Source organism: Danio aesculapii, chromosome 5, assembly GCF_903798145.1.
Source record: "Danio aesculapii chromosome 5, fDanAes4.1, whole genome shotgun sequence".
In the NCBI taxonomy this organism is placed as follows: Eukaryota; Metazoa; Chordata; class Actinopteri; order Cypriniformes; family Danionidae; genus Danio; species Danio aesculapii.
This window is the reverse complement of record NC_079439.1, coordinates 31889333-31910790: the sequence shown is the minus strand read 5'-3', so window position 1 is coordinate 31910790 and position 21458 is coordinate 31889333. Positions and strand designations below refer to the sequence as shown.

The following is a 21458-nucleotide window of genomic DNA, read 5'->3' as shown; positions in this document are numbered from 1 at the left end:
TGAAAAGCGCTCAAACACTGACCTCTGACTGCTGCAGTAATGCATAAACTTCTGCCTAACCCAGCACAACACACCTGCTGACTCCTGTCCAGTGAGATTCAAACACACAGAGCTTACACGAACCAATCCTGCAGGCACACACAGGATCAGTATTCACCACAGACATACACAAATATTTACTACAGATGAAATGTTTGGAGCCTGTAAAAGTTTGAAGTTTAAAAAATCCAATTAATGCTATATTTTAAATAGAATTTTTAAAAATGGCATGTTTCAGCAGTCTTTACTCCACATGACTCTTCAGATTTCATTCTAATATGCTGATTTGAAGATCAATAAATGTTTCTTATACTAATATCAATGTCATAAACATCTGCAAATTATATTTTTTTGTAGAAACCGTAAAACATTTTTTAGGGTTCATAGAATGTTATAAACCACAGCATTTATTCTTTTGTGACTGTGAAGCTAAAAAAAAATTCAATGACTACTATAATTATGATAAATGAATGAATAAAGAAATAAATAAATAAATAATAAAATAATTAATTTCTTATTGACCCAAAACCTTTGAACAGCAAGCAATATTTTCAGTCTGTAAGCTACTTTAAACATATAAACAATAAAGGGACAAAAATGTACTGAAATATCTGCCTTTGTTTATTTCAATTGAAATTTGGTCACGTAGTATCGTCTGTGAATTGTTGGTTCCCTATTAGATTTTTAGAACTTGATAGCAAATAAAATGAAAACGTTTAACATTAGTGAAAGTAGCCAAAACTATTTTAGAGGCAGTGAAATGTTAAAGTAACATTACTTTTACTTCAATAAAAAAGTGCTAGGAACTGGAATCATCCTCCACAATGTGCTTTCCTTCGAAAATACAAACCGCAAAAACCTGACCTCAATATAAAGCTGAAAAATAAATTAAACAGGCATGGTAGTCAGTTCAAAAGCACTTCCAGTACAACTTCACAACAAGCAATTCACTATTTACTGTATAAAATTATACACAATAAAGAGTTCTCCACAGAGATCCATTTTGAAATCTTCACATTGAGACTGAACCTGCAGAGCTAAAGAAAGCTGATTAAGCTGTTCAGCAGGATTAAACATTTCCATTCACCTTTTCTTTTTTCTCACCTGTAAAGGGATAGGTAAGCCCAAAATGAAAATTGTCATTTAATCACCCCATATATAGTATTTCAACCCTTTATTTCCTTTCTTCCGTGAAACACAATCACAACATGACCTTTATTGTGGGTTTTCCCGTTCAAGGAAACTGGTTTATTCTTCAAAAAAGATAAAACATGTATAAATACCTGCAGTAGCATACAGTTTATTTGTATTTTATTTGTATTATCTTTAATAGTGCTTTTTGCTGTGTTTGAACCATGGCAAGCTAAATTACCATTAATTTTTATTGAATGGAAAAGACAGCTCATTTGTGCTTCATGAAAGATTAAATAATAAGGTTTGAAACATGAGAGTGAGAAAATGATTGAGCAAACTATGCCTTTAATTGATAAAAATTCAGTTCTATCATAGTCTACTCACTCTCAGGTAGTTCCAATCCAGCATACATGTCTTTTGTGTACTTGTGAACAGAAAGGAAGTTATTTGGAAGAACGTCAAAGAACCACCCATTTACTCCCATAGTATTTATTTTCTAATTATACAGCAGTAAATGACTGGTGAGATCTGTTTGATTATCGTCTTTTGTGTTCAGCACAATAAAAGCACAGAATTGGAACGACCTAATGGTCAGAAACTATGACAGAATTTTTCATTTTGGGATAAACTATCCCTTTAATCACCTTCGTGGAGCTTTACATGTTCTGTCCAGTGCGGTGTTCAATGTGCTTGCTTTGTCAAACACACTCTATTCCAGCATTGGTCCCCCGTTTGCCTCATAAGTACAGTAAGTTGTGTCACAGATTTAACTGGAATGTCCTGACGTCCCTCTTTATTGACTTCTTGAGTTCCAGTAATGTGTGGCGCAGTTAAACCACCTCCATGCCCAGCTGTTGGGCAGTGTCCTGCAGCTGCCGCATCACCGACCCCTCTCTTATAGAGTCTGTTTCTGAAGAGGTGCCAGCAGATAAAACCAAAAACACACTTTCTGAATTATCCTGTGTCCTACAGACCTCCGTTTCATCCTTTCTTGATTTTGCTTCCGTAATGGCGCTGAGGGGCTCTGGGGTCTCCTCCAAATCCTCGCCAGGATGGACATTCTGCTGGCTGGACTCGCTGCTGTCCCCTTCCCCCTGACGCTCCCGAATCAGCTGCTCGGTGAGCTCCACACTCTCGTAGCGGATCAGCTGTAGACGCATGAACCCATCTTCATGCTCCTTATACCTGGATGGAGAGAGATCTCAGGCTGTGTTCACTGCAAACCGGTATTTAAATGTCCCATGATATAGATCATATAGATGTTTATATGTTAGTTTCAGTCTGTTTGCCTAAATCAGTCAACGACTTTTCACATTACCTCATACTACATTTTCTCATAAAATCTTGACCAATTAAGTATTCTCTTTAGCATCTGACATGTCCCGGCCCCTTTAGATGCTTTTCATTTGATGTGCTTGAGCTCAACAACTGTTACTGGCAGAGCTGTGATAAAACAAAACCCTACTGCCTGTTTTTTTTTTGACTACTCAACATCCCACCCCTCTACATTTTTTCAGTTGAGATTTCGCCAAACATCGGATCAAAAAAAAACATTACATTACATTACAACAGTACATTTCAAAGCACTTCACAGGATCATTAAGATGTGTTTTTGTTGATCAGATCAGAAGTATGCAAGGAAGACACATTCACATGTCTCTTTGGACAACTTTGATGATTTCTTGTCAGAGGGAAGGTCTACAGAGCAGGCCTGTGCAATTTGGGGAAAATATCTAATTGCGATTTTTTTTTTTGAGGGATTTTGCGATTGAATTTTGTAGTCAGCTCAATAATCTGTACCGTAGCTTCTTACTGCTAAAATGCAGCGAGTGCTAGTTAAAGATGAAAAGATATCAACTTAAACATTTATTTAGATTTGCTTTTAATTATTCAGAAATTAAACAACATTTTCTCTAGAGCAAGCAGTAAGCATAAATAAAATGACCTTACCTTTCTGTAAACAAGTTCAACTCAAATTAGGAATATAGTGTAGCTTTTATTATACAAACAAAAAAAATAATAATAAAAATACTGAACACTCAGCAAACTGACATGCCTGATAAGAGGCAGATTGAAAAGTTCTCAATTGGCTAGACAGACTATCACACACAGACGGCAGTCACGCATTTGCTCTGGTTTGGGAAAATTAAATAATACATATATATTCCATATCGCACCCTCTTTCGAATAGCTAATCGCAATGTTTCAGATTCGATTTCGATTAATCGCACAGCCCTAGTCTACAGGTATATATAATTGCTTCGAGTAGCCAGATAAGCACTATATAAAATGTAAATTACATATATCTGTTGATGCATTGTGTTTCTAATCAGTACAAAAAAAATCATTTTTTTGTTGATGTGCATTCAGTAAGGACACATACAATTTATCAAAAAAGTGACAGTAAAGACGATTTTGATGTTGTAAACTATTTCTATCTCAAAGAAATTATGTACTTTTTTTAATATTATATTCAACAAAAATTGCTAAAAACAAATGGACCCTGTTCACAAGACGTGTTTAACGCTCATCAGCATCTTAAATCCTTAAAAAGTTTTTAATATTTTGTTTTTTTAACAAACACATGCAAACATTTATATGTATTCATGTATATATTATATCATCTTTGCATCAAATTACAAAAATTGCCACTGAGGCGTTTGAAATGCAGACTGTATGAGCAGGACAGTAAATTTGATGTTGTTTTCTCTTCTGGCTGCCGTTATCACACTATTCCTTCCTTTTTCTAAAAGTCTTGATAACACCATCATGGAGTTTTTCTTTTATTATTTCAGCAAATGGGATTGTAAAAAAATTATTTGTTGTACTCTCCTATTCTCTGCACTCTAAGTTTACCCAACTATGACGACTTCTGCTGTTGAGAAACCCGGAAATGTGAAAAGGATTCATTAATACTAGTAATAACCCCTGACTACTAGATTTTGCATCACAGGATGAAGTTAAATTTTAAAATACATTAAAATAGGAAACAGCTATTTTAAATTACCCTTATATTCACAACAGTACCACTTCTTACTTTATTCAAAGCAAAAAAAAAAGTCTTCTTTCAGAAACAGGAAGGTAAGCAGAAAGGAAAATAAAGGTGAGACACACATGCCCTAAAAAAAATATACAAAGACATAAAACTAACAAAAGTGTTATCAATAGCATTGAGTGCTTTGCAACTAAGGTGGTGATTCTTGGCCAGAATGAATTGGAAAGTGAGACGGTGAAGATCAGACAATACAAGATAAGAGAACAAGGAAGTTGAGAGTTTTCATACCTGAACCTGGGATGTCCTGACGGCCATTTGAACTGATGTCTCTTGCGTAAGTGGGCTGTGAGGTTATTCCCTCGGGTGAAACACTGCTCACAAACATGACACTTATAGCGGGGAGTGTAGTCTCCCTAAAGACAAAACAACAAATAAAACATTCTAGTTACTCTGGAGCTAAAGAAATAACAACAACAACAACAACAACAACAACAACAACAACAACAACAACAACAACAACGAATTAATCAAGAGCACATGGGGTTAAAGGTGATCATAAAGACATGTCTCAAGTTACAAACATGATTTGGCCTTGTTTCCACTAGGTAAACACATTTTTTCAGTGATCTGATTAGTTGTTAACTGAGACGCATCATTTCCAGCTCTACCTGATAATACCATGTATTAAAATGAATCTTTTGTGAACACTTGTGTTTTGATTTTATCATGAGCTGAATGCAAATGATTACAGTACAACTGTATTTATGTAAAAGTGATGCAGATGCAGATTGCTCACACCCTTTCAACACAAGATCTTCCACCTTTATTTTTATTACATTTATTACCGCCACATTATGACTGGGATCAAACATTAGAGCTTATCTTTCCTGCTAATAATTAATACACAAATTGCAGGCTTTAAAACCTGTTTTTTTAAATAAACTAACCACTTTGTAAAATAAAACAGACATGCACACATATTTAACACATTTATTTGTTAAATAAATAAACTTTCCTATTAATTCCATACTTAAGTGTATAGGTTTCAGCACTTTTTACACCACATGACTCTTTCAAAATAAAAAGGATAGTGCACCCAAAAATGTTTATTTTTTCATCCTCAAGTGGTTCAAAACCTTCATGAGTTACTTCTGTTGCACACAAAGGAAAGCTGAAATCATGTAACCATTGACTTTCATAGCAGAAAAAATAAATACTATGGAATCAATGGTTACAGTTTATTTCAAAGTATCTTCTTTTGTGTTAAATGGATGAAGAAAAAAATCTCATAAATGTTTGAAACAAGTAAAAGGTGAGTCATTGATGACAGAATTTTCAATTTTGTTTGAACTGTCTCTTTAATATGCGTGTATGCCCAATATTTTGTACTCATTTATAGCTCCTAAACTCTGGAATAGCCTTCCTGATAACGTCCGAGGCTCAGACACACTCTCCCAATTCAAAACTAGATTAAAGACCTATCTGTTCAGTAAAGCATACACTCAGTGCACCACTTAGGGGGCTCCCACACAGGTTATGCGTCTTGTTGATATACACTGTGAACATCAGCTACGCTAATTATTTTCTTTATTCTCCATTTCCACCTGGGGTTACTCTTCCCGAGGCCCTCAGACTATGCAGAGTCACTGATTCGATCCAAGACCAACGACGAGATGATCCCAAGGTTTCCATATCCTGGACCTGGCCGAATCCTGAGCAGCTACTGTGATGGTCATGGAAGAGTGGATAACATGAGACTGATTCCTGTGACGCTCCAGAGACAGATGAGTCTTCGCTGAGGCCAGCTTCCAGCCTCCGCCACTGAGACTGCAGCTCTGCACAAGACGTTTGGCCAGCGGAGATATTAAAATGATTGTGCCCAACTGAGCCTGGTTTCTCTCAAGGTTTTTTTTCTTCACTTCCGCCATTTGGTGAAGTTTTTTTTTCCCTCTCCGCTGTCACCACTGGCTTGCATGGTTCGGGATCTGTAGAGCTGCGCATCGTTGGGTTTGCCCTTCAATATTTGGACTCTCAGTAGTGATTATTAAACCACACTGAACTGAGCTCAACTGATCTGAACTTAAACACTACAAACTGAACTACACTGTTCCTATTTACTGTGACCTTTTATGTGAAGCTGCTTTGACACAATCTACATTGTATAAGCGCTATACAAATAAAGGTGAATTGAATTTAATATTTATAATCAGTTTTTGATTGTTTTTACTGCTATATTAACAAACCTAGACTCAGGACTTTAACTAAAAACAGCATATTCATGGTTAAAACTTAAAAAGTTCCTTCAAAGCTGCAGAACCAACTATTTTCTGCTTTATCACAAAATATGTTACTTTACCATGTTATCATCTGTGTGTCATTGACTTATCATAGGGCATTATGTAGACCAGCTCACCTCATGAGCACGTTTGTAGTGGTTCTTGATGGAGTAAAAGGAGCGGGTGGAGTAGTCACAATCAGGAAAATCACAACGATATGCTGGCTCACTGCTATGAGTGTCTAAATGCTTCCTCAAGTCTATCAGGTTTTTACAGCTGGGAACAGCAAGAACACAAACAAACTGACACATAATGTTTTGACAAACCGGTCTTACATAACAGGGTACAGTATTTAAAATATCCAGAAATGATGAGTCATTGTCAATATTAATGACCTGTGCGCACCTGTACTCGCAGTAGTCACAGCTGTAAGGCTTCTCGTTGGAATGCCGAAACTTGATGTGGTTTCTCAATGAGGATGGCGACGGACAGGTCATTTCGCATAGAGGACATTTATAATGATTTACTTTGATCAGGGAAAAGGGAAAAAAACATCATTAGACTGACCATGATCAGAATGAATCATGCTGTATTAGGTGATAGGCCTATGAGGTCTAATATAGTAGAACAAAGTACAACTTTATGAAAATTAAGACACAAGAAGACCCATACCATGATTCCTCATGTGGTCTCGCAGCAGCCTCTCAGTGGCGAAACGTTTAGAGCAGTGTGAACATTGAAATCTTTGACCTAAGAAATACAAACAAAACCAAATGGATTGCACTAAGAAGTTTAATGGCATCTTTATTTATATATTATATTATATTATCCCCGTTTAATGAAAGGATTCAATAGAACACATTTTACAGATCGCCGGTTACTGCATCAGCTGCACATCAACAACAATCACCTTCTATGGAGGTCTGCCGTCGAATGTGGTCAAAGAATTTTGTGTTGTTGGCGAACATTCCTCCGCAGGTGGGACACGCAACCAGCTTTTCCTGTGTGTGACTGCGCATGTGCTCTCGCAGCTTAAACCTGCCCTTGAAAGACGCCTCGCAGTCTAGAAGTGAAAAAGAAAGAATGCTATCTCAAACAAAGTGAAACCATTTGAATTATTTAACCTGACATGTTTACGGTTCCAAAATAGTTTAACTGTTTCCAAAAATAAAATATATTGTGTTAAATGGGGAAAACTGTAGTGGTTTTTTAGCCAGATATTTTAAAAGAATTCAATTTAGAGCAGTAATCGCAATACCATGAAACTGTGATACTTTTATCCAAGGTTTTCATACCATCAGATTTTATACCGGCCCATGCCTAATATTAAAGGGTCACGAAACACCAAAAGGCATTTTTTGAGATGTTTACAATCATATATATGTGTCCCTCGTTGCTAAAAACAATATAAAAACATATATTTTACAATAAAGTGAAAACTGGTTGTTTTTGCGTTTTTTCGAGCAAATTTGTTCTTCCGGTTGAAAAGAAATTTTGAAGCTACGTCATGGTGATTAGATCCTTGTGTAAATTCCAGCGTGGAGATTGGATGTCTGTACCGGCGGGTACAACGTGACGTCTTTGAGTTTTATCATTAATTGAAGAGAAAGACTTGGTTCGAACCAATCAGCCTGGTCTATTGTTAATGAGGTGCAACTTTATTAATATGCACGATAGCTTCGAAGACTGTTTTTGCCTGTTACAATATTCAGCGTTTATAAATGTGCCACAACGAAGGCTTTGTTTCCATTTCCCTGCTATGAGAGCATGTGTGGATTAAAGTGGTCTGCTAACACGCGACAAAAATATGTTTGTAAGGAACATTTTTATACCCCGAGAGCTTTTCGCATCTGGAAATGGTGAAATCCGGATTTGCCACTCGTCTTCTTTTAAAAAAAGTTGCAGTTCCAGTTGGTGTTGATTGTCCTGTCTATACAGATTTGGTAAGTGTGTGATCAGTGTTCTTTGTTTATGTTTATTCAGATGGCAAAGTTAGTATCGTCAGCAGTACACTTTAGGTTTTTAAAGACACACCTCAGTCAAAATGATTTAGTTAATAAGTTTACAATCCGTTATTATCACTACAATATTACGGACTGAAAGATCTGCTGGAAATGCTGCTCTCCGAATGTACACACCTTAATTAAACTATTACCGTAGTGTAGAATTTTCACCGCATTTTGTGACAGGATAGTCTATACACACAGCTGTCTGACACCATTCTCTGCACCTGCCACATGCATCTAAGTTACCGAGAAATACGGAGGGTTTTTTCTCTCATACGGTGTGCGGTATCAAAAATTCCATTAAAACACTCTTCCAGCAGTTCCTCGCATCCAACATCTCATTTGTCACGGGGGGATGCATGAAATGTTCTTGAATGAAAGTTAAAGTGCCAAACTTCAGTTTAAGTCCACAAATTAAGAATGAACCACCCAAAATTGCATGAAACTCCTGAGGAAATGTGGATAGCGTGGTGACACAATGACGTTAATTGAATTATGTGCTATAACATGTAAATGGGATCATGAAAGGAACATTTAAAAACCACTCATGTAAACACCTTAATCATATTATTGTCTTATTCACGTCAAGGCAAATAATTTGATGACTGATGTCCATGTAATCGTAGTCACTGTCAATGCTCCTGTGTTTGTTTTGCCTCTGTGAAAATCAGCATGTGCACATACTGAAACTCCCTTTTTCATGCAAACCCTACCCTCTTTTGCCAATCAACACTCCCACCTAAACAAACCTGGACTCACCCACTTTCCTGAGTTTTTTCAAACTAGAAGTGTGAAAACACCCTGCTGAGATGGGGTTGGGGGGGGGTTCATGGCCCTTTAAACCTCTTCAATCAGGTAGAAAATGAGTAATTATGTTTAAAAACATTAAAAAATAAATAAATCTCAAGCCTCTTGAAAAAATGTAAGGACCTCTAAATGAAACATGTAAACGATCTGCAAAATAGTTTAATAACAACATTAATTTATTACCTTTCCAGCCACAAAACAACACGTTCTCTTCGTTGGCCTCTAGACATTGGGCATGCATCTCTACATGCCTGTAGAACCACTCTGGATTATCCATTGACATCTAAACACAAACACCCTTATTAGTCAAGGACTTAATTTGTAATTACAGAACTGACAAGCCCAATAAACCAAACAGAAGAATAACAACCTTCCCACTTAATAAACTTGAATAATAGCGTGTACACATAGACATCACTTATATACTATATAACTACAGGTTAATTATGCTTATTTATAATACCTTTAACTGTTAAACACTATTAGTTACTATTTAAAAAGTTAAAGTTATGCATAAATAATACATTTATGGTAACTAATAACCTATATTTGTAATGCATAATGTACACCTTTTGTAAAACTGCTTTGAATCAATAATTATTGCTATTCAAATAAACTTAAATTGAGTTGGATTAAAGACTTCTGACTGCTTTTGTACCTCACAGTGCTCCCAAAGGCAGAGGAAGTTCTCTTGGACCTCAGGAACGATGTTGCGGTTGTGGAGGCCGACGGAGCAGGCACCCATGTCGCTGTGGCTTTTAAGTATAGCAAGACCCCATTGCTTCAACTTGGTGTGGTAGCAATGGAAGAATATGTGTCTGAGAAACTCTTCATCTCCTTCCACTGAGCAGAAGCCACAGTCTCGCCACAGGCAGTTATGCTCCTCTTCTGAAAGACACGCAGGCAAGCCAAGCATTGATTATTGACAGCAGAGCCAATGACTGCCAGAAAACTTGAGCAGAGATGCTCAACACTCAGAAACAATCCTCTGCTGATGTAACATTGATACAGACAGACAAACAGTGGATAAATGTGTGCCAGTGACTAGACGACTGCCCCTAGGTGAAATAAGAAAATAGATGTTATTCATTCATTCATTCATTTTCTTTTTAGCTTAGTCCCTTTATTAATTAGGAGTCGCATTAGCGGAATGAACTGCCAACTTATCCAGCATATGTTTTATGCAGCAAATGCGCTTCCAGCTGCAACCCATCACTGGGTAACACCCATACACTCATTCACACACATACACTACAGACAATTTAGCTTACCCAATTCACCTATAGCGCATGTCTATGGACTGTGGGGGAAACCGGAGCACCCAGAGGAAACCCACATGAACATGAGATAACATGCAAACTCCACAAAGAAATGACACCTGACCCAGCCAAGGCTCGAACCAGCAGCCTTCTAGCTGTGGGGCAACAGCGCTACCCACTGCACCAGCCAAAACAGATATTATATAGTAATAACAATTTATTATTCATAAATATTAGCAATAACCATATAGTGAGTACATGTAGTCAACAATTTTTCAGTTTATAGTTAGTTACACTGTAACAAGGGGACTGTAAAATAGTGTAACCCATTCTTGTAACTAAAACTTTGATCATAATCATTTAACTAGAATAGTATTATTTAAATAAGAATTTTTTTAATTAACACTATAAATAAATTTGTTTCAACTTTCATTTTAGCTTTAATTGAATTCTGTTACATACTTTGTATTGCATTTTGTAATTTTTTATTGTTATTTTATTATTTAGTGTTTTATTTTGATGCATATTTTACATATAAACAATTTATTCAAATTGATTTTCATTTTTTAATTTCAATTTCAGATGACAACAAAAAGGAAACTGGACAATTTTATGACAGATTTAAGACAAATATTTTGAACAATGTCTGATTTTGGCCTTTCCATCTTTCTGACAATAAATGGTGACTAATAACAAGCTTAAAAAAATCCCACAACATAAAATCTCCATGAAAGCCAGAAAAAGTGGTCCATATGACTGCTCCTGCCTTTTGCTTTAATTTGCTCGCAGATATCTGTGCATTGTCCTTTATCTGTCAAGTGACAGTATTTTTATTTTAATAGTCGATTTATTTACAACATTTAATCCAATCAGTTTTTTGTAGGTCAGCAATAAAATGAAGAAGCAAAGGGGTATGTTAAATTTAAAAAGACAATCTCTGTCAAAGACAGCCCCAACAATTCACTCCAACCACCTGCCCATCGTTCGCCCTCTCTTTTTAGATGGGATGGCAGGCCAATTCATAAGTTACCATGGGCCAACTTTGGTCTGTGGGCCCTACTTTGGGCATCTCTGCTATACTCACTAATACTTATACTGGCACTTTCAATTCCTTATGGTTTATCTTCTTATTAGAAGTAAACAAAAAATAAACAAACGTTCCAACATGACTAACTAGAACTTGTTACATTTACATTACATTTACATTTAGTCATTTAGCAGACGCTTTTATCCAAAGCGACTTACAAATGAGGACAAGGAAGCAATTCACACAACTATAAGAGCAGCAGTGAACAAGTGCTATAGACAAAGTTTCAGGTGTGTAAAGTCTAAGAAGCAAAGCATTAGTCATTTTTATTTTTTTTATTTTTTGAGAGAGAGAGAGAGAGAGAGAGAGAGAGAGAGAGAGAGAGAGAGAGAGAGAGAAAGAGAGAGAGAGAGAGAGAGAGAGAGAGAGAGAGAGAGAACAATACCTGTTACAGCAGGTATTGTTACCTTATTTTGTTGGTTTAATTGCTTCTTTTGTTTTCATTTCGGTGTCAGATTAAAATGTTATATAAACGTGTCGTCTCCTCCCACAGAAACCATTAATTTTCAGTGATTTCAGAACAAAAATCAAAAGATCTTGAACATCATGTTGTTGAATAAATGATGACAGATTTTTTTTCCCTTTTGGTGGTAAAATATGTATACTTCAACCAGGAAAATAAGTGAATAACTAAATAAAGGTTACAACAATACATTTCACTGACGCATCTTGACACCTGGCCCTTTCAGATGTTTAACGCACCTGGAAAGTCTGTCTTGCTGTCCACTGTGACTTTATAGTGGTTCTCCACATGCTGGCAGAAGTCCTGCATCCTGTCAAACGTCTCCTGACACGAGCCCCATTCACAGGCGAGCTCCATCTGCAGCTCCTCTCTGCGCAGGCCTCGTTTGGCTGACGGGGGCATCATACAGCATATAAAACTGAATATAAAGCACAACGTGTGGTCCTCCAGTCCTCTGAATCACAGAAAAGTCACATGAGACCTAACTTAATATGACTGTAGGTTCTGCACACCGCAGCTCGAGAAAAGTTACCGGTCAGTTTGTTTGCTCTCAATAACAACCCATTTCAGCACATGAACTGCACCAAAACGATTACCTTCGATACATGAAAGCTTATTAATCATCGAAAGCACAAATACAGGTTTATAAAACCATAGACTAAGTTGTTTAGCTAGCATGATGCATAGCTGGTTAGCAAAACAAAAAGGGCAAGTTAATATTCTGCCTTCGTTTTACTGGTTGAAGCATTTTGTTAGTTTCGGGTTGAAATAAACGAATGTGTTTTCATTCAAGAATATTTTGTGAGCGCGTGCATTTACAGGTGCTTAAAAGTATTGAGAAATAACTCACCTTTGGCGAATACTTGAAACATTTCCTCACTTTTTTGGCCAGAAATTAAAGAGGCCAATCAGAAATCATCTTTGCGGCGTTGCGTTCAAATCTAAGCCAATCAAATTGCAGCTTTGCTGTACGTCACGATAATCCTTCCCTCCGACATCTAAATACTTTCAAGTGTTCCGTGTTGCATTTTGCGTTCATTGGCAAGAAATGAATATCTTACAGCGCTAAAAAAAGTTTTTACTTGATGTATGTTTTCTGTATATCTGTTTGGGGTGGACTCAGTATCATTGTACTTTATCAATAAATCTGAGTGAACGTTAAAGTTATGTTTACCATATTATAGTAAAGTACTTGAATTAATCGGTGGTAATTCCAGTTGCTGCGGTAATACAACTACACTAATATAAACAAATAATCCAACTAAACTGTACTTTAGTGTTAATACTATATGTGGTAGTATTCATTAACAGTGTTGTAAATACTGTAATATATTCAGTTTAAAATGATTTACTGTAGTATGGTTCAAAAACACTATTGTATATACTACTACTATACTATATAAATTACTATAGTTTTGCATGTGGGTAACAATTATCTATTCTCTACAAGATATATCAAGTTAGCCACACTACAAATACAACATACGTTTATGTATCCACACACACACACACACACACACACACACACACACACACACACACACACACACACACACACACACACACACACACACACACACACACACACACACACACACACACACACACACACACACACACACACACACACACACACACACACACACACACACACACACACACACACACACACACACACACACACACACACACGTGTTTATATATTTTTTATTATTAAAACAATCACCATACTTTGGTTATGTTGGATTTCAAGTTTGAATGCTCCATTTTCTTTCTGTGAAGCTAACGTGGTCCATCATCACACTTGTTTATTCAAATGAGTTATATTATTTGCTCTGACACAGAAAAATATAAGTGTACATGTGTTTCACTAATATTTCAGAAATGTTCACACCAACTGCCTAAAATATCCCTGAATGTAAATGTTTCACATAGCCTTTCAAAATAGAACCCTCTGCTTTTCAGGTTGCCCCACATTATTGGAAATCCTCATGCTGACATTGTTCTTTATTTATAGAGCCTTCATGTCCCAGTGAGTATTAGGGGCTTAAGTGTAGACTGTCCTATCACATGCAGATACACAGACAGAAGAGCTGAAATACACTGTACTGCAATGAGATGATTATAGAAGACAGGCAGTAGATAGTAATAATATATATATATATATATTAAAAAAATCTGTTGATTCAGTTGTTTGTCCAAATGAAAGCAGCAGGTTGTAGAGTATCTCAGGACTTCAAGTTTTCTAGACGTCATAGAACAGACGCACAAGGTGATAACGAATGCCAAATGCCACAGCACTCCCCAAAACCTGCATTTAAAAAATAGATATTTGTATTATTATTAATATCAATGACATTTTAATCCAAAAACTTAACGGTTCCCTTTAAATAACCAAAATACACACAGTCTTGGAAAAGTTGATATCTGAAGCTGTCTAATTATCAAAGTGGTATTTCTAGACATGGAAAAGACATGCAAATCTATCACATCTTGATAAGCCACGAGCAATTTACAATGTATATACATTTCACTAATGATGATCTTTTAATAAAATTTAGTAGACAGAAGTGCTCTAAAATATACATCCATTTTTAAACAATTATCCTTACTTCTCTATGCAGTAAATCACAATTGCTTGAGAGGGTCTTTAAATTAAAAAAAGAGTGGGTATTCTGAAGAACATGTTGCTCATAAAGCTTCCACAATACTAAAATTGAATTTATTAGTAGTAATATTAATGTTAGTTTAACTAAGAGTGCCCATACATGAATATATGTTTGAATTTAATATACATTTTGACAACAATTCTCATAAAGAACTGATGATAATGATCAAACAGATTCCTTCTTATACTTAAAGGGGTAGTTCACCCAAAAATGAAAATGAACTCATCATTTACTCTTCCTCGTGTGGTTTTAAACATTTATAAGATTCTCCTGTTGAATACAAAAGAAGATATTCAGAAGATTGCTGGTTGCTGTGTCCTATCAACATCCATAGTCGGAAAAAAAATACTATGGAAGTCAATGGGTACCAGCTACCAGTATTTTTCAAAATTCTCCTTTTTGTGTTTAACAGAAGAAAGAAGCTCATATAAGTGAAGGATGAGTAAAGGATGACAGAATTTTTATTTTGGGGTGAACTATCCCTTTAATGAGTTTGTAACTCACAAATATCCAAGCCTTATTTACCTGCATTAACAGCATGATTGCAGTCAGTGTTCTCTCATGGGTAGGTCCCAGTATTTTCAGCACCAGGTTGATAAGAGTCATATTGTTACACTCAATAAACTCATCATCTCCTTCCTGGCCTCTACGCACATCCAGAACCCACAACATTTCAGCCACCTGCAGGATGAAAGAGGACATTACATTTAAACGTTCTCAAAATACGACGTTCTATGCAATCTAGTCAAACAAACTTTAAATCCATATATAGTGATGTGGTGTCATGAGTGTGATTTTACCTTCAGAATAAGTTGCCCTAATTTGCCAAGATCTTTCTGTTTGAATTTGGAGTAGCTCATGCCCAGCTTTCCTGTGTCTGACTGTAACCTGTTTTAATCAAATTTAGAAGTCAAGCCCACAAAATTATTATAATTAATATAATTATAATATACTAAATAATATATTATTAATATTATATTTAATTTTGCTCTATCTATTGAGTAAATGCTAAAGGAACACTGTCTGCATTCACTGATGGGAAAAGTCAATATTATACATTGTTTACACATTTTAATGTTTTAAGAACACTGATTTAAGATTAGATTCAAGACTTTATTTAGTAGATTGCTTTAAAGCAAGTAAATGAGCAGTTTTAAGCATGAAAAAAATGTCAGTTTTGCTTTACATTTTCTCGTTTTTACTTGGGGACATCTGACATCAATAAAGTGAATAAATGGAGAAAATAAACCACAAAAGAAGAGAGAAAATTTTCAGTTTATTGCCATTTCAGTTTCTTTGGCTATGTCATGGCAAAAAAACAAAACAAAAAAAAACAGATCAAGTTTACCACATTTTATAAATACAACTTTTCTATAGTTATAAAATTTTTTTCTAACAATTAAAAGTTACCAACAGCAATAAATAATACACAAGGTAAAATATATAATAATAATTATAATATATAAGATAAAAATTTGTTTTTTATGGTTTACTTTGATAAAAATTGTCCAATTTTAGAAGGATTCACATTTAAAAATATTTCATTTAATATATGTCCAGATAAAAATTGTTGTCTGATCACATTAAAAATAGGGCATTCCACAATAATATGTTTAACTGTTTGGTTTCTGTTGCAATATTGAGATTTTGGTGGTTCTTCTCCTTTAAGTAAATGTTCGTGTGTGAGTCGTTTGTGTCCCATGTGGCATCTTCTATAAACAATCTCGTCGTGTCTTGAGGTAAAAAATAAATGAGATTTTCTTCCTATTTCTGGCTGAATTTCAAAAAGTTTATTTTCTGAGCATTGATCCCATTCTGTTTGCCATTTGTTTAGAATATAGCCTTTTATTCCACAGAAGAAGAGAAGAGAACCTGTCAAACATCTGAAAAAAGCTTGATTTGGCCAGATTTAGTTTAAAATGACAACACATAAGATGTTTTTCAATCTTACTAGAATTATATTGAGGCCGTTAGACGTCACCATTAGAGCAGCCCTCTGTTTTTTTTTTTGGTTAAAGCTTCAAACAACTTGTGCTTGTCTAATTATTTATGATTTATCTGCTTGATCATCCATTGTCATAAAACAGCAGACTTATGGTAATAAAGCATGGCATTACATTTCTGAAACACACTCATGGCTTTATGGGAAATGGAATGCAATCTGAGCGTTTTAGACAAACTTCAATAGTGTATATCATATGGGGGAAAATATTTTTTAACATTACAAAATGTCCCCGACTTTGACTCACTAAAAGCTGAATTTCCATGACCTAATCACCTTATTTTTCATGTAAGAGTGATGCAGCCATTGTATCCTAAATGCATTGAGACTTACTGTCTCATTCAATTCCATTCATTTTAGCCACACAAAACAACTTGTTATGCTGCTTGATGTTGTAAGCTGTAATTTTCTTATCACAATATTTAATTATAAATGTACTTTCATAAATACACTGATTTGATGCGCAAATACTTTGACCATTTTATATGCCTAGTTATGTAGGCAAATGTATTAGAAGTCTACACAATCAAAGAAAAAGTGTTGCTTGCTTCCACATTGCAAAATAAGGTAAATAATGGACAGAAACACAGGCAGTCGTTATGTTAAACACTGAGCAGACACAAAACAATGTAATATTTTAAAAGGAACAGCCTGGTAACTGCATTTGATTTAAGGAAATCGCTGACTGTCAAGCTGGAAAGGAATATAATGTGACACTGAAAAAATAGACTAACTATAATAAACACATCAAACAGAGAGCTGACAAATTTAAAATGACAAACAAAAATCATTGATATTCCATGACTTAAATATTCTAAACAAAGATTTCCCTGACTTTCAATGTTTGGAACAGACCTTCTAAAATTCCCTGATATTCCAGAAATTCCAAAATCCTTACAAATGACCTTTAAAAAGGCATCATAAGACTTATTTAAGAGGTCAAATATTTAATTACCATTCAGAGTTAAAGCTTATCTTTTAACTATTTTATTAGACAGACTAAAATATCTAAAATATACATATTTTAAACCCATATACTCACCTCTCTCTATCCAGTAAATCCAGTAAAATTGCAAGTAAATTACTTTAAAATTGTAAAAAGAGTGTGTATAATAAAGAACATATAGCTCATATAGTTTCCAGACTACTAAAATTTAAATTATTCAATTGAAGTGTCCTTACATTAATATATGTATAAAAATAAATGTAAGTGCAATTACCTACCTAGGCAGGCGATGTCTAGGGCAGGGAATAATATGAAAGAGCTGAGGCAGTGAGTAAATAAAGTTGATGACTTGAGGGATGAAAAAAAGCAGCATTGTCTTGCTGAAGTGGCCGAGTATCCCGACAACTGCAAATGTCATTCCAGCAAAGTAACAGAAAGTGTCTCCCACAAACACAGAGGAGGGATACCTAACGGGCAGTATTCAAAAGAGAGGTTTATCATTTAAGGGCTTAAAAACAACAAAAAAGTAGTAATAACACAGAAGTAAAGGTGCACTAAGCAAACTTAAAAACTAGAAAAACTTTTTTCATGTCAGTGAGCAAGTATCAAAACACACTTGAAGCCAATCTGCAGTAAGGGACGTATCAAGTTCATCTTGGCTATGGGCATGTTTGTTTTTGGTGATTTCAAATAATAACATTTTCAAAAATTGCTTTATGCATGGCATATATATAATCCTATATATTTTTGGTATATGCCAATGATAATCAAAAGACAAGAATTTGAACAAACCAGTTATGGTAGAAGAGGGCTAATGTGGTGAAGAAAAAAGGAATCATGAAATACAAGGAGAAAACATGGTCATCCCTGTAGTCTCCTGAAAGAGAAATGGCATTCAAAGATCAATATACCAGTACAAGAGCAGATACTGAATACACTTTAGAAAACTTAAAACTTTAACATGAAATGCAACAATTATAACAATGTAACTGATTTGAACGTTGATAAAAACAAAGTAGTTCTGGGCAAAAACTGATCGCATCCAAAATAAACGTTTGTTTTGACATAATATACTTTATGTGTGTGTGCTGTGTATATTTAATATGTATATATAATACACACATGCATGCATAAATTAAATTTTAATTTACATATAAAATATATATGTACTTGCGATACAAATGATATAATAATTAAAATATCTCTGTGACAAATTTTTTTGCATCGTTTTATTTCTATGTATGTGTGTGTATCACATATACATAATAAACATACTATATATAACACACCCATATATTATTTCAAAATAAACATTTATTTTGGATGTAATTAATCACGATTAATCTTTGCTCAGCACTTTAAAATAAATGTTTTTTTTTCACCAATTCAGAAAATTATTATCATTTCTCACTATAATTTATGAAGACTACAGTAGTAATGAAAATTCAGCTTTGCTGTCACATTAATACATTAAATATTATAATATTATATATTCTTTTATATACTTATTTAACTTATTAAAAAGTATTTTAAACAACAATATTTAAAGACTTTTCTGTATTTTTGATCAAATAAATGCAGCCTTCATGATTGTAAGAACCTTTTTTAAAAAACAAATCTCAATTATTTCAAACTTTTAACTGATAGCGTATATAAACATAAAATGATGAAATTTCAAACATGAAATTAATTATGCATATTTTAAAACCATGCAAAGAGATTTTAATCTAAAAATAAGAGGAAAAACAGACCCTCTGCTCACCATTGAGCTCCAGTAAATTAAACAGGATGATGGAGCCTGATATGAAGAGAGCCTGTCCAGACTCAATCCCATTGATACCAGCCAAGATGTTGATTGCATTTGTGCAGAACACAGCCAACATTCCCATATACACATAATACAGAATTCCTAAAACACATTATATGCAAAACAGTCAGTTTATATGCAGGCACCATACAATAAAATTCAATTTAAGTTTATTTGTATAGGGCTTTTTCTGAAGCAGCAATTTCAAAAAGGTGCACATTATTACTACATTACTGTCAAACATAGAGAAGTAAAGGAGTTGTGTATAAGTTACTCAGTATATAAACAGTTAACTTGCTGTTATACGGTATTATAGTATATACAGTCCTTCCATGGTGACGTCCATGTGTATAATACATACAATATCAAATTCTCTGTGTCAAGAAACAGAAAACTCACAACTTCAACAGATCATCAAACTCACCCAGGTCCAAATGCATTCCCAGCAGGACACGGAAAGGTTTTGGCACGACAATGACAGTGTTGCCAAAGTTAGTGAAGTAGACCATGAGGAGAGGCAGAGAAGCCATGGTGGGCAGCAGAAGCTTGTGTCTCCATCGCAGGTTCAGAACATCATCAGCAAAGCCCAAGAAAATCATGCAGCAGATGGCCAACAATGCGCCGATCAGCTGAACAAACTATGTGGATCAAAAAACGACAATGACTACTACAGGTTTCCATCATTCTTCAAAATATCTTCTTTTGTGTTCAACAGAAAAAAGACACTCCTAAAGCTTTGGAACCACCTGAGGATGAGTAAATCTTTCTTTTTGTGTGAACTATCCCTTTAGGTGTTTTGGAACATCATAAATGCCTTTGCACTAACAAAGAATTTATTACGTTCTTGATGAATAAAATTCCTTTCAGCAATAACAGAAAGCCCTTGCTCACCCCTACTTTAGGAACATTACAATAACAAGTGATGAATTCTTGACATGCACTTCATGATTAAAGGATCATTCGTTCTCTCACCTCATTATGAGGGAACCGTTGACACTTCTCTCCCATAAAGCACTGTAGGAACGGAACAGGGATAAAGAGGAAGAGGATGATGAGGAAGACTGTCCCACTGATTACACCCTGTGACTCGGGTCTGGTTAATAGAGAGAAAACAACAGTTAAATTCAGATTTCAAACCTCATTTAGCAAAGCAACACATAATATTGATGCACAATAACATGAAAATAAAAATCCAAAACTTACACCTCTTTCTTTGTGGTTTTATTTAGGTCCATGCCATAAAGTCTTGCAGATATGAAATGTTCCTTAAAGGCAGGAATGAGCTTGACTGTTGCAAAACACCCCAGTGCAGACATACAACAGTTGATGATAAGAGGAACAACGGGAATTGGAGACATCTTCTCAATGGACTAACTCGATATAAAACTACAATATACTGTACTAAACTTATATATGTATTACAACAACTCAAGCGTTCGTTTCCTGTCAGCAACATTCAATACTATTGTGTTTTATATTCATAGTGAAGCTGACATTAACTGAACATGTTTCTTCAAAGTTGACAGATATTTAACTACATGTCAGATACGCGGCAGTGACCGTTTATGAATGAAAGCGCGTACAAAAATAACATTTGCTTATTTTCGAACCGACCGAAGATGCTTCCCTACAACGCAACGTTAATTTAATCAATAAACGGTAGTTTTCTGGCTCGACGTTGACAGCTAGATTTCCACAACCTCATGTAAGTTACGTGCTGTAGAGAAGAACCCCCTGCCTAAATAAATTCCGGCTAAGGTTATGAGTTACTAATTACTCTTACAAATAATGCAAACAAAGCTGACGTCAAATGGTTATCGATATATCAGTTTACATTGTACGTTTGGTTCTGATCTCGTCACAAAATCCACGTCTACTTCCGTCAACATAATCCGTCCGCTGACTGCTTTCAGTTACAAAACTATCTTAATATACTCTTATACGCTGTTGGTACGAGAGGTAAAGCTT

General features: G+C 35.1%; 2 protein-coding genes across 2 annotated transcripts; both read right to left on the bottom strand.

Moving 5' to 3' along the window:
- Positions 1 to 639: 639 nt before the first annotated feature.
- Positions 640 to 12986, bottom strand: hinfp (histone H4 transcription factor). Its single transcript, XM_056457929.1, has 10 exons — positions 12917 to 12986; positions 12306 to 12520; positions 9916 to 10145; positions 9441 to 9540; positions 7355 to 7507; positions 7117 to 7194; positions 6850 to 6970; positions 6582 to 6720; positions 4457 to 4581; positions 640 to 2358 (listed from the first exon to the last, which is right to left on the bottom strand). Exons 2-10 carry the CDS (start codon positions 12469 to 12471, stop codon positions 2004 to 2006), a joined length of 1467 nt encoding a protein of 488 aa, XP_056313904.1. The 5' UTR covers positions 12472 to 12520; positions 12917 to 12986; the 3' UTR covers positions 640 to 2003.
- Positions 12987 to 13759: 773 nt separating this feature from the next.
- On the bottom strand, positions 13760 to 21454 carry dpagt1 (dolichyl-phosphate (UDP-N-acetylglucosamine) N-acetylglucosaminephosphotransferase 1 (GlcNAc-1-P transferase)). Its single transcript, XM_056457928.1, has 9 exons — positions 20694 to 21454; positions 20463 to 20583; positions 19915 to 20128; positions 19446 to 19592; positions 18476 to 18560; positions 17962 to 18150; positions 15536 to 15623; positions 15261 to 15416; positions 13760 to 14377 (listed from the first exon to the last, which is right to left on the bottom strand). The coding sequence occupies exons 1-9, from the start codon at positions 20846 to 20848 to the stop codon at positions 14312 to 14314; spliced, it is 1221 nt and encodes a 406-aa protein (XP_056313903.1). The 5' UTR covers positions 20849 to 21454; the 3' UTR covers positions 13760 to 14311.
- Positions 21455 to 21458: the final 4 nt, after the last annotated feature.

Excerpts from the sequence above, each read along its gene's own strand:
- hinfp (XM_056457929.1), bottom strand. The coding sequence starts at position 12,471 with ATGATGCCCCCGTCAGCCAAACGAGGCCTGCGCAGAGAGGAGCTGCAG. Across the intron at positions 9,541-9,915 it reads GCCTTTGGGAGCACTGTGAG|ATGTCAATGGATAATCCAGA; the intron begins GTACAAAAGCAG and ends GTTTGTGTTTAG. Across the intron at positions 4,582-6,581 it reads ACTACAAACGTGCTCATGAG|GGAGACTACACTCCCCGCTA; the intron begins GTGAGCTGGTCT and ends TTTTGTCTTTAG.
- dpagt1 (XM_056457928.1), bottom strand. The coding sequence starts at position 20,848 with ATGTCTCCAATTCCCGTTGTTCCTCTTATCATCAACTGTTGTATGTCT. Across the intron at positions 15,417-15,535 it reads TAGGGCAACTTATTCTGAAG|GTGGCTGAAATGTTGTGGGT; the intron begins GTAAAATCACAC and ends TTCATCCTGCAG. Across the intron at positions 14,378-15,260 it reads CAATCATGCTGTTAATGCAG|GTTTTGGGGAGTGCTGTGGC; the intron begins GTAAATAAGGCT and ends TTTTAAATGCAG.